The 13,189-nt window shown below is 46.7% G+C and overlaps 1 protein-coding gene across 1 annotated transcript in view; it reads right to left on the reverse strand.

Moving 5' to 3' along the window:
- The window catches only part of LOC117043028 (inactive dipeptidyl peptidase 10-like), a 40,168-nt gene that overhangs the window by 5,824 nt on the left and 21,155 nt on the right, over positions 1 to 13,189 (reverse strand). Inside the window, exons 13-23 of the mRNA XM_033142652.1 lie at positions 12,728 to 12,819; positions 12,575 to 12,622; positions 9,449 to 9,567; positions 8,830 to 8,877; positions 8,050 to 8,148; positions 7,829 to 7,895; positions 6,831 to 7,025; positions 4,825 to 4,879; positions 3,756 to 3,855; positions 2,922 to 2,980; positions 616 to 688 (exon numbers count right to left, since the gene is read on the reverse strand). Of these exons, the coding sequence (XP_032998543.1) occupies positions 616 to 688; positions 2,922 to 2,980; positions 3,756 to 3,855; positions 4,825 to 4,879; positions 6,831 to 7,025; positions 7,829 to 7,895; positions 8,050 to 8,148; positions 8,830 to 8,877; positions 9,449 to 9,567; positions 12,575 to 12,622; positions 12,728 to 12,819 (955 nt within the window). The remainder of the gene's footprint in view (positions 1 to 615; positions 689 to 2,921; positions 2,981 to 3,755; positions 3,856 to 4,824; positions 4,880 to 6,830; positions 7,026 to 7,828; positions 7,896 to 8,049; positions 8,149 to 8,829; positions 8,878 to 9,448; positions 9,568 to 12,574; positions 12,623 to 12,727; positions 12,820 to 13,189) is intronic.

Here is a 13,189-nt window from a genome sequence, read left to right on the forward strand (position 1 = left end):
CAAGGGGAAAACATGGGAAAGGTCTGTCTGTAGCTCAGTGGTAGAACATCTGCTTTGCACACAGAAGGTAAAGCTAAAGGACCCCTGGATGGTTAAGTCCAGTCAAAGGAGATTATGGGGTTGCAGCGCTCATCTCGCTTTCAGGCCGAGGGAGCCGGCGTTTGTCCACAGACAGCTTTCCGGGTCATGTGGCCAGCAGGACTAAACGCTTCTGGCGCAACGGAACACCGTGATGGAACCCAAAGAGCACGGAAACATAGTTTACCTTCCCGCCACAGTGGGACCTGTTTATCTACTTGCACTGGCATGCTTTCGAACTACTAGGTTGGCAGGAGCTGGGACAGAGCAACGGGAGCTCACCCCGTCGTGGGGATTTGAACTGCCGACCTTCCATTCAGCTAGCTCAAGAGGCTCAGTGGTTTAGACCACAGCACCAGCATCTCCAGGTAGATCTGGGGGAGTTCTCTCTCTGAAATCCTGGAGATCCACTGACAGAGAATGCAGAAGGTATTATAAGGCACCTTCCTATCTTCCTGTATGAGGCGGCAACTGGGAAGGAGCCCATTCCAGGGCATTGTTCCCAGCTCCACCCGCAAACCCTGGAGTCAACCTTACCATCTCCAGTTCCGTGGGCAAGGAGGACATTTCTGTCCTTGAGGCGGGGCGCTTCCTCCAACACAGAGGCCATCTGGAGGGAGGAAAAGGAAAAGGGTGGAAGAGGCAGGAACGAAGCACCAAAACCTCTGTCTCCCTCCCCACTCTGCCCCTGTGGGTTTGCAACAGCAACAGAAAAAGCTTTCCCTGTGCAATGAGGTTATAAATCAAGAGTGCACTTGTGCAAGCAGGAAGAAGAAGAAGAAGAAGAAGAGGAGGAGGAGGAGGAGGAGGAGGAGGAGGAAGAAGAGTTTGGATTTGATATCCCGCTTTATCGCTACCTGAAGGAGTCTCAAAGCGGCTAACATTCTCCTATCCCTTCCTCCCCCACAACAAACACTCTGTGAGGTGAGTGGGGCTGAGAGACTTCAGAGAAGCGTGACTCGCCCAAGGTCACTCAGCAGCTGCATGTGGAGGAGCGGAGACGCGAACCTGGTTCACCAGATTACGAGTCTACCACTCTTAACCACTACACCACACTGGCTCTCAATTGAGGAAGTGCCAGAAGCCAAACCTCTGCACAGACATGCTGTAGGTTCCGGCATATCACACATGGATGCACAGCTGACCAAAAAAATTACGGTGATTTCGTGGGGCAGGTGGAACGGGTTCAAAAAGTAACAGTTCATTTCCTTTCCATTTCCTTTCTTCTTTCTTCTCTGGGGTCCCAGCAAAAGAAGAATAGGTACAAAAACTTATGGAATATGAAGAAATGGCGAAACGTACCGGGAAAATAAGAAATCAAGACAACAAGCTTTTTATAAAAGAATGGAAATGGTTTAGGGAAGATTGACAAACAAATGGTAAACAGATGAGAACATTGGCAGGATTATTGTAATCACCTGCAGTTTTATAAGAGCATATTTTTAAAGCAGATGAATAAATGAGCAAATTAAGTTGACTCGGACGTGCAGAATATATTAAAAATAAATTTAAGGAACCGCAGACAAACTGGGGAAGGAAGTCAAGTTTTGAAATGTTAAAATGATTGTAAAATTATTGAAATGTATAAAACTGAAAATCATAAAAAAACCAACAACAACGAAATGTAACAGCTCAGGATTCTGTGTTTGCCAGCTCAACTGTGGGCCTGCACTGCATCGGTGATATGTTAGGCCGTCCTTTTACAATGGAGTCATTTAATTTTTTTTCATTCACAGTGGTGTTTTATTGTTTTGTTTTGTTTTTTGTTTTGTGTGCGAGTTTTGCTGCAAACTTCTGCAAGCACTCTTTGACCGAGACAGTGGGGGGCGGGGTAGGGATTTTCAGAAATTAATACGGCTAAATAAAGCAAGCCTTCCTCCTAAAGGATCCTGGGAAATGTTGCCTACCCCTCAACAGAGCTACAATTCGCAGCACTCTTAGTAAACTACCGTCCCCAAGAGTCTTCGGGGGACGAAGAGTCATTTAAATGTATGGTAAAGATGTGAGAGCGTGGGAGAAATCTCTCCAACTGAAAAGTAGGTAGGGCAAGTAACACTCGCGCACCTTGGGAAAGAAAAAGGATGGACTTGGTTCACACAACCTGAGCATGCCAGTGTTGGTTGCAGATTCAGGGGGGCTTCTCTGCGAAAGGAGCAGTCAAATAATGCTTGAGAAATAAGACCTGCCAGACCAGTGCTGGATTTACGTATAAGCTAAACAAGCTATAGCTTAGGGCCCCACTCCCTTGGGGGCTCCCAAAAAAAGTAAAGGAAAAATAACCTGGATGTACCGTACATTTCCAAAATATAAGATAAAAAAACAAATAAAATAAAACCTACATACAGCAACCGTGTTTTGTGTTGTGTAAGCTGCTATGATGTATGTAATGGGCCCTGCCTGCTAGCCTGCTCCCTAAAATATCACAGTTTTGCTCATTTCTATATATAGGGTGCCTACATTCTGCATGGACCAGTTGCGTGGCAACATGTGCAAACGGCTTTAGATACCTATTAGGTCAATAAATTACCATGTAGCATATATTTAACACAAAAAGCAGCAATTTGTTGTTGACATAGGAATAGCTGTCAACTTTTCCCTTTTATTGTGAGGAATCCTATTCGGAATAAGGGAATTTCCCTTAAAAAAGGGAAAAGTTGATAGCTATACAAAGGACAGCTGGACATATAAAGGGCCCCATTACCTTCAGTAGCTTAGGGCCTCATCAAACCTAAATCCGGCCCTGTGCCAGACCCTACCTCCTTCCGTATGCAATAAGGGATGGGAGGGGGTGAAGGAAGGCACGAGTAACAGAGAGACCCTCTGTCCTGCCCCTTTCTCCATACCGTGTAGGCAGCATCCTCCCTGGCAGGCATCCCCAGGTAGCGTTCAGAGAAGGTGGCGGCTGTGGCAAGAGACAGAGTTAAGGAACCATTGGAGTCGCTTCTTCCAATAAACACCTCCCCCAGTACAGCTACAGAATCCCAAAGCAGTGAAATGGACAATGAGACTTGACTGGAGGTCCGTCCCCCACCCAGGAATATAAAAATATAATAATAATTTATTATTTATACCCCACCCATCTGGCTGCATTACCCCAGCCACTCTGGGCGGCTCCTGGCAGAATTAAAAGCATAATAAAACATCAAATATTAAAAAAAAACTTTCCTAAACAGAGCTGCCTTCAGGTGTCTTTTAGAAAAGTCAGATAATTGTTTATTTCCTTGACATCTGATGGGAGAAACAAAATAAAAATTAAAAAAAATCCTTCCAGTAGCACCTTAGAGACCAACTAAGTTTGTTCTTGGTATGAACTTTTGTATTCAGATATGATGGGAGGTCGTTCCACAGGGCGGGTGCCACCACTGAGAAGGCCCTCTGCTTGGTACCCTGTAACCTCACTTCTCGGAGGGAGGGAACTGCCAAAAGGCCCTCGGAGCTGGACCTCAGTGTCCGGGCTGAATGATGGGGGTGGAGACTCCCCTTCGGGTATACAGGGCCAAGGCCATAGCAGGTGCAAGGTTTTGCTGCTTCACTGCTCCTGTATTTTCCAGTGAAACTGCATGATTTATACATGCAGCAGAATTCATCCCATTTCACAGAGTGAAAAATTTAGATTCCTTTTTTTTTTTAAAGAAAAGAAAAAGAAAGAAAACCAGACCGTCTTTACTGCTACTCACCGTGGAAACGGAAGCTAGTAATGGGTGCCACACCAGTTCCGCATTTAAAGAGGTCTTTCGCTGCTGCCATGAGCTTCAGTGCTAAAAAGCCTCCATAGGCCTACACAAAAGCAAACCTACGTTTTATAGGAATAGGAATAATAGGAATAGGAATAATTTATTATTGGCCAAGTACATTTTCCAACATACTTGGAATTTGTTTCGGCTACATTGCAATGTAAACATACAGACACTGTTCCTCTCACAATACAAAGAAGTAAAGAAACCCCACCCATATTTTACCTCCCCTTAAGCTATACAACTACAAATTTAACAATTTAATGGCACAAGGGAAAAAACTATTCTTGTGCCTGGCCGATTTTGTATATGAAGTCCTGTAGCGACGTCCAGATGGAAGTAAATCAAGCAGATGATGACCGGGATGTAAAGGATCTGCTACAATTCTCTCTGCTCTCTTCCTTACTCGGGTAGCATAAATTGTCTCTATTGAAGGCAAGCTAACACCAATTACCCTTTCTGCAATTCTTATAGCTCGTTGGAGCTTTTTCTTGTCTCTCTTAGAGGCTGTACCGTACCAAGCTGTTATAGAATTACAGAGAACAGTTTCAATGATGCCTCTGTAGAATTGAATCAACACTTCCTGGGACAATTTAAATTTCCTTAGTTGACGCAGTTTAATTTAAATTTCCTTATTATTCATTCATTCAAGACGTTTTATTCCATGTTTCAAAAAAAAATTTAAAGCAGTGTGCCGTGTAACACTTTGAACTTTTAAAAGAACGACCACAGCTTGAAAACATCAACAACAACAAAACAGCAGATGAAATTTCAATCGGCAGCGGATCATTTAAACCATGGATGGGGAACCTGTTGTTCCACTGTTGTTAGACTACAACACCCATCACCGCTGCCCACACAAGCTGGGGCCGATGGGTGTTGGAATCCAACAACATCTAGGAGGGCCACGAGTTCCCCATCCCTGACACAAGGTATGAACTGTGCAATCGCAGGGTGCAGGCAGAGAGCAGCATCATGTTCTCAGGAGGAAGAGGACCATGTGGTAGTATACCTTCCCATAGACAGCTGTGCGCCTGCGATCCACGTAGGGAAGCTGCAGCAGCCACCTGCAACACAAGGAACGGGAAACATGTTTGTGCTTCCCGCTGCTCCTGCCATTATCTGCCAGCTGCCACCATTGCCTTTCTCCCCGGCTGTGCATTTTCCACCCACCACCCAAAACAACCCCATGCTGCTAACAACTTTAGCTCCTTCTTTCATGTTAACTTCCTTGCTGCAGAACTGCATCAAGTCAAAGTGTGTGTGTGTGTGTGTGTGTGTGTGTACACATGTACGCTTCCCAGTCTTATCTGGTCTCTGCTGTTAGTATCAGATAGGCAGGAGGGTCAGGGACTTGGAGCACGAGCAAAGGGGGGGGGGAATAATGAATTCCTTACTCCTAACATGCAAAGGGAACAATAGGGACATAGCTTTGCTAAGCCCCAACTAAGCAGTTGCAAAAAAAGCGAGTAAGCCTTTTAAGCTCATTGAAATGCTTAATCAGGTTGGATGTCAAATACAAAAAATGTGGAGAGGTGAAGGGGAGAAAATTATGCTGCTGGGCAAGACTGAGGGGGAAAATCCTAGTTTGCAGAGTGTTATAATCTTAAAATACGATGGGGGGAAATGTACAGACTGCAAACCTAAATCCAGTTACGGGTACTGAAGAGTACTACTGAATTTCACAGGGCTTACTTCTGAGTATATATATATATACAGTGGTACCTCGGTTTTCAAACATCTTGGAAGTCTAACATTTCAGTTTTCGAACGCCGAAAACCCGGAAGTAAATGCTTCCGTTTTCAAATGCACGTTGGAAGTTGAACAGCTTCCACTGAGTTCCCCCCCCCCCCAATTTTCTCTACTGAATTTGCAGGCCGCCCTTAGCGCCTTGGTTTTTGAACATTTCTTTGGAACGGATTAAGTTCGAAAACCGAGGTACCACTGACATAGCATTGCACTGCAATTTAGCTTACAGGCCATGTTTGGCACAAAAAGATTTCCAGCTGCATGAAAGGCTGTGGAGACAAATAAGTACGGCTGCAATCCCTTTTGAAATAGGAAAACCAGAAAGAGTTGAATCTGCCTCTTGTCTCAAGGGATGATCGTGACTGGCTGATATGGAAGTAGTGATCAAAAATTTGTTTTCTCTCAACCGGTATGCAGACCCAGGAGCGGGAGATAGGTTTGGAATTACAGGTTCTCATCCCATAATCTATCCTGTGGAGCAGGGGTCACTAACGTGGTGCCCACGGGCACCAGTGTGCCCTCCAGCACCTCCTATTAAACCCACAAAAGATCGCAGTAAACATCTCAAAAATCCATAACGCATGAGGGACGGTTTGCTCTTCCTGCTCAGTTCCTGGTTGAATTGGCTTAGCTTCTCTTACACTGAGTACACCGCCCCGCCCCCCTTAAACATGCCTACATTTCACTGGATGCCAAGATAGGACACCCACCCTCTCTCCCATTCTGATCAAGAGAAGGACGAAAAGTTCTTCCCTCTGTGAGAGCGCACAGTGATGGCTGATGGAGGTGCACATTCCCCATTGAAGGGGGCTGATTGGGGGCATGCCCATACGGTTTTGTGGTCCTGTCTTCTTCTGCTCTTTTAGATGTGGCAGCCATTTTGTTTTATGCTACACCCCCCCCCCCCCCGTTTTGTGACTGGCACCCATGGCACACTCTCAAAATTCCAAATGTGCCCACTGGCCCCCAAACCTCAGTGAACCTTACTGTAGACCCAAGACATTTTGATGCTTGATGCAGAGCTTCTGTCTCCTTTCCAACCCTAGGTTCATTGTCCCTAAGACTGGCTAAGTTACTTGGCACCTGAGACAGAAAAGCCCACAACTGCCTCTCCCTGCTGGCAAAAATAGAACCATGATGAATTAACTAGCAAAGAATTAGACGTCTCTTTCAGAGTACACCCAAAACCAGCTTCCTCACTCTGCCTAATAGCAGGGCCGGTCCTGTGTTAAGCAATAGTATTAAAATGTGAGGCTCAAGCGTACTTACCGCATGAGAGCTACATGGTCCTTGACGTCCAAGGAGCCCAGCTGGCGGCTGACTTCATGCAGCAGCTTGAGTCCTTGGTTTCTAGATCCCCGGGCATCAAATTGGACCACCACAGCACCCAAAGAGCTAGACAGGACAGTGTCCCAATCAAGGTGGAATTCCTCAGTGGCCAGCTGGCCTCCTGGGGATTCTGGACTGGAAAAGAAAAGCAATCAGAAGTTAGAACATGGATTAATGTTACACCTACCAGCTAGTGGCCAAGGATACATTTGCACCTGAAGTGGAACCCAAACCAACAGCTCTGGGACGGAGATCATTTTTATTTTTATCAATTTCCACAGGGATAGCAGGGGGAAAAGGTCCCTCTGCCATAATTCCCTGTCAAAATGTAGGTTTTCCCCACCCTCCCAGTCCACTCCCCCCTCCCAGCTCTACTGGATGCAGCAACTTAGACATCTTCTAGCTTGTTCTCCACCCTGCTGATTCATTAATGAATTCACAGCTGTGAGGAAGAAATGGCATGGAGGCAAGGCTAAGCCGGGATGCCACTCATAGCTAGGGATGGAAGGATCCGTCAGTTGCAGTGCTCTCTGTTTCCGATTTCTCCAGTCTCAAATCCGGCTCCCCGCATTCCTGAAGCAGTTTACGGATTTTCTCTTTCGGAATTATTCAGCTTCTTAGTGTAATCCCACCAACCCACCCACCCACCCAATAAACACATTTCTCTATGCAGTTTTGCTTAACGGACAAACTTCTGCAAGAAGGCATTTTTTTTGCATGTCATTCCCACTAACATTTAAATCTTTGTGCACGCTTTCTCCTAATGCATGCATTTTTATCATCATTGATCGGTTGGACAGCTGCATTACCAAAACAGACTAAGTGCGAAATTAAGAGGGGGGGGGTTATTTTCGGTTTTCTTTCGGAAAGTGCAGATTGGGTCACTTCGCCTTTCATTGCAAACTGAATCTGATTTCTCTCTCCTCCCCACTACTCACAGCAGCAGTAGCAATGGACAGAAGGCACACTGGTGTGGCGGCGGCAAGGTCACACGAACAGACAGGTCTGAGTTGTAAGGGAAACAAGAAAAAAAAATGTGACTGTATATAGGAGGAGAGGCCTTTGGTCTTGATCCAGTGGCATTCTTATGATCCCAGCCATGCAATGAACTTCCTGTGAGGGGCTTGGGAAGGCAGAGGGACAACTTTTGTATCCTCACCGTAGCTAGCAAGTCGATACAACCTGAATTCCACCAACGGCATCTCTCTATGCATAAGGGCATCTTGCAAAAGGCGGTTCTCTTCCAGGAGAAGGAAGTCTGGGATCAAGGAATGAGACAGATACCAACACGGTTAGTAGCACTTGGGCACTCTCCCCACACAAGTCAGTTGTGGATGCCAGTCTTTTAGAACCAGTAGTTCCCCCCACAAATATAACTGATCTCTGGAACTCACTGCCGCAGGATGTTGCGATAACGAGGGGCAAAGCTGCTTTTAGGCACGAGGCTAAAAGTGTTTCCTCCTTGTTATGTAACTCACGCGGACAGTAAACTACATCCGTTATTGAGACCGAGGTGAACAGCGTAGCATATATGTTTTCAGATAACACAGAACTCTTCTTTAGGTTGGGGCAGAAAAGCAGATGGACAACTTCCCTTTGGACACAGAAAAATCAGCCATGATCAGTTCAAAGCAAGGCCCCAGACACACAGAAAGAGAACACAGCCCACACTGTCTCCCCACACTGGTTTCATGAGCTCCTGTGATCTGTTGAGAGATCAGTGCAGAGCACTAGACACATGAAGATGGATGGATTTGGATATGCCAAACCAATGCACACTCCGTCACCAAATCAGAGCTTTACGGATATGCCCACAGCACAAATATACTGTGTCTCAGAAAGTATCCAGGTCATCTGTATCACCACCCATCAGACAAACACTGTTTGTTTGTTTGTTTTTAAAGCAAGTTCCCCCCCCCCCTTCAAATCTGATACTCACCACGGGGGTTAGCTGTGCGGTGAACAGAGACTTGAGGGACTCCAGGCCCTATGGGGTGGAGAAGACTAAGGTCAGTGGTAAACAAACCATAGCCATGTTGGGCAATTCAAAAGATAAGAACTGGACACTGTTACAAGCATACAGGACTTGCTTAAGTGAATGAGTTGTGTTGCTTCAAGGCCCTCTATCTCTTTCTTTCCTTCATTGGACTTTGAACCCCTTGAAAAAGGGACCTATCATTTCCCCCTTCTCTTTTTGATCATAGAATTGGCAACATCTTCATAGCCAGCCCTGAGTAGCATCTGACTCTAGATAAAATGTGTATGTGTGTGGTTAATTCCTGTGCCCTACTGAAAATTCCACCCTTCCCAAATCTGAAGACTGTTTAAGTAAGTAAAGAGGGCATTCCTATTTGTCTGCAAATTTTTTGGACTTGAGAACCAGTCAGAGTGTGCATGCATCAACATTTCAGCTTTCTATCCATCGTGGAAGGTACCTTAACAATTTTGATCCTTCCGCCAGTCAGGCCCAAATGTCATAATAAAAACAGGTATAAATGTATGTGTTTGAGTAAATCCACAAATTTGTCTTGCACCTGTCTTCCCTTGCCGAAACCCACCTTTGCAGAACAATATAAAATGCCCCATCCTGGGGCTGAAACGGACATCTACAAAGGAGCAGCCGGGGCGCAGGCCACAGGTCACACAGGTACGGTTGAAGGAGCTGTCAAGTTCAACGCTGCCCAGGAAGAGGAGGAGAAGGACATATTGAGAAGCCTTTCGCTTTCACCCCCAAGATGGAGGGGGTGCCATGACTTCCTCTCAGCTCCAGTGATGCCCTCATTACCCACGGCAGTGGCGGAGCTTCATGCTCTGGCACCGGGGGCGGGAAGCAGGCGGGGGCGGGGCTGGTGCGCATTCTGGGGGCATGGCGTGCGTTCTGGGGGTGTGGCGTGTATTCTGGGGGCGTGGCGCGCAGCGCGGGTGGGGGAGCAGCCAAGATGGAACCCTACTGGGATCGCGCTGCCTGGGGCGCCCCACCCCCTACGCCCCGCCCTTCCTACGCCAGTGACCCACAGTGAGCTGAAGCGCTGCAGTGTTGAAAACTAGATTTGGATGCTGGGAAATCAAGTTCAAAGGATACAACTCACAGAAGCATATGAAAACCTGAACAGTGGATATACTGGACTCTAATAATCCGACAATCCTCCTTTGATTCTCCCATTGTTGTTTTGCTCTTGTTTTATATGACAACATTATTTAAAAAATAATAATTAAGGAAAGAAAATCAGGTCCAAATGATGCCACCTCTCTTATGACATTCAAATAATTTGTTCCTCGGATCCCACCTTTTCCATGAAGCCCTTGGTTCAAGTCTCTGTTCCCATGCCCTATTCCAGCTAAGCCTAAATAACCCAGCCTTCCCCAATTGGATGCCCTCCATGGGATTTTTGGATGACAGCTCCAGACAGCCTGGTTACAAACATCACTGAGACTGAATGGATAGATACCTATAGATATGTACAAGTGCTATGCAATACAAGCAATGGTATATTAAAAAAGATAAAGGACCCCTGGCAGTTAAGTCCAGTCATGAATGACTCTGGGGTTGTGGCTCTCATTTCGCTTTACTGGCTAAGGGAGCCGATGTTTGTTTGCAGACAGTTTTTCCGGGTCATGTGGCCAGCATGAATAAGCCGCTTCTGGCGAAACCAGAGCAGCGCACGGAAACGCCGTTTACCTTCCCACCAGAGCGGTACCTATTTATCTACTTGCACTTTGACGTGCTTTCGAACTGCTAGGTTGGCAGGAGTTGGGACAGAACAACGGGAGCTCACCCCATTGCGGGGATTCGAACCGCCGACCTACCGATCGGCAAGCCCAAGAGGCTCAGTGGTTTAGACCACAGCGCCACCCGCATCCCTCAATGGTATATTACCACATACAAAAAAATTGCACTTAATGGCAGAGACAGAACCTGCTACACCCCCATCCTATAGACCAGGTTTTCCCAAACTTGGGTCTCCAGCTGCTTTAGGACTACAACTCCCATGATCCCTAACTAACAGGACCAGTGGTCAGGGATGATGGGAATTGTAGTCCAAAACCAGCTGGAGACCCAAGTTTGGAAAATGCTGCTATAGATGCATTAATTGAAATTGACAGAGGAGCAGCACCTTAACACATGAAAAATGCTTTAAAAAAAAATCAACTCAATGGAATTTTTCTATTTCGGTCTGAATATTTCATTTGCCCTGACTAGGGAGGATAGGTGAGATTCAGGATTTGGGATGTAATTCCACCTGAATGTCACTAGGTGACAGCAATTTCACACAGGCAAAAACCAGGCCTTTGGTTGATCTGATTTACATCCTATGCCCATTTAAAATGTGGTTTTTTTGGGGGGGGCTATTGGGGTGTTTTTGTTTTTATTATTTTGTGGTTTTATATCTTGATTTTATTTTGTGAACCGCCCTGAGACCACCAGGGAATAAATTAAAATAGATAGATAGATAGATAGATAGATAGATAGATAGATAGGTAACTATTCGCCTGGCTCATAAACATTAGAACAGGCAGTTTTTTAAAACAAGGCTCTAGACCAGGTTGAGACCCTTATGTACCTCTAGTGTGGAAGGAATACTTCTGTTCCTTGATGGGGCCACTGAGAAGTTGAGGAGAATTAACAGGGACACATTTCCCCTGCCTCTTTCCCGACACAGGCAGCCCTACATATAACACATTGCAGTAATCTAACCTTGAGGTTACCATAGACAACAGTAATTAAGGTTATCCCTGTCCAGATAGCATAGCTGTGGCCCTAGCCAAAGCTGATGGAAGGCACTCTGGGCCACTGAGGCCGCCTTACCCTTGAGCGACAGCAAAGGATCCAGGAGTACCCCCAAGCTAAGAACCCGCTCCTTCAGAGGAAGTGTAACCCCATCAAGTGCAGGCAATCTCCCACCTATCTGGGAACCACCCACCAGCAATGCCTCAGTCTTATCCGGATTGGGCTTCAGTTTGTTGGCTCCCATCCAGTCCATTACTGAGGCCAAGACATTGGGATCTGTCACATCCTTCTTTGCAGAACGAAGTATGATGAAACTCAGTGGTAAAACAGACCCTAAAAATTTGGAAGGACGGCTGTTTACAAGAAAAAATAGCTTAGTGAGCATTGAGGATACTTAATGGGCACAAAAGGGACCCAGGTGGCGCTGTGGGTTAAACCACAGAGTCTAGGGCTTGCCAATCAGAAGGTTGGCGGTTCGAATCCCTGTGACGGGGTGAGCTCCCGTTGCTTGGTCCCAGCTCTTGCCCACCTAGCAGTTCGAAAGCACATCAAAATGCAAGTAGATAAACAGGTACTGCTCCGGCGGGAAGGTAAACGGCATTTCCGTGCGCTGCTCTGGTTCGCCAGAAGCAGCTTTGCCATGCTGGCCACATGACCCGGAAGCTGTCTGCGGACAAACGCTGGCTCCCTTGGCCTATAGAGCGAGATGAGCGCCGCAACCCCAGAGTCGGACACGACTGGACCTAATGGTCAGGGGCCCCTTTACCTTTACCTTTAATGGGCACAAAATACTGACTGACGGTGGTGGGGAGACACAGAAATCTGGAAAAATGGTGGAATAGAGTTTCCTGGGATGTGGCATGGCTGGTTAAGCTAGAACCCTGAACAGAAGGTCCTATCTGTGCTCTGTATAAATCCCAAGCATTATTAGTAGGGCACGAGCCGGAATACTCACCTGTACAAATGTTTAGAGCTGAGCCTGTCTTCAGAACTCAGGAAATATCTACGGAAAAGGACAGTGTCAGCCAAGACATAGTTTTCCCTACCTACTTCCATCTGAAGGAGCTGCTCTAGGGCACGGAGAGGACCATGGCCTCTGGGTACTCACAGCCGTTTGCTGTTCTCATCATAGGCCAGGATCCTGGTGACGTCCCAGATCCCAGAGGTCAGGAGGCGCACGCTGCTCTCCTTGCGACTGGGCTGGCAGGAGAAAAAAAAGAAGGAGGGGGGTATCGTAAGACTCACATGTGTCATCACAATCCAGGTGTTGTTGCTATCTTCCCCCCGACTATTCCCCTCTGTTCCTGCAGCCGGACATGCAAAACTCAAGCAAACTCAAGACATTAAGCTGCTGAACTTCTGCATAAAGGTAAAGGGACCGCTGACCATTAGGTCCAGTTGTGTCCAACTCTAGGGTTGTGGCGCTCATTTCGTGTTACTGGCCAAGGGAGCTGGCGTACAGCTTCCGGGTCATGTGGCCAGCATGACTAAGCCGCTTCTGGCGAACAAGAGCAGCGCACGGAAACACCGTTTACCTTCCCGCCGGAGCGGTACCTATTTATCTACTTGC

This window comes from Lacerta agilis, chromosome 2 (assembly GCF_009819535.1).
Source record: "Lacerta agilis isolate rLacAgi1 chromosome 2, rLacAgi1.pri, whole genome shotgun sequence".
In the NCBI taxonomy this organism is placed as follows: domain Eukaryota; kingdom Metazoa; phylum Chordata; class Lepidosauria; order Squamata; family Lacertidae; genus Lacerta; species Lacerta agilis.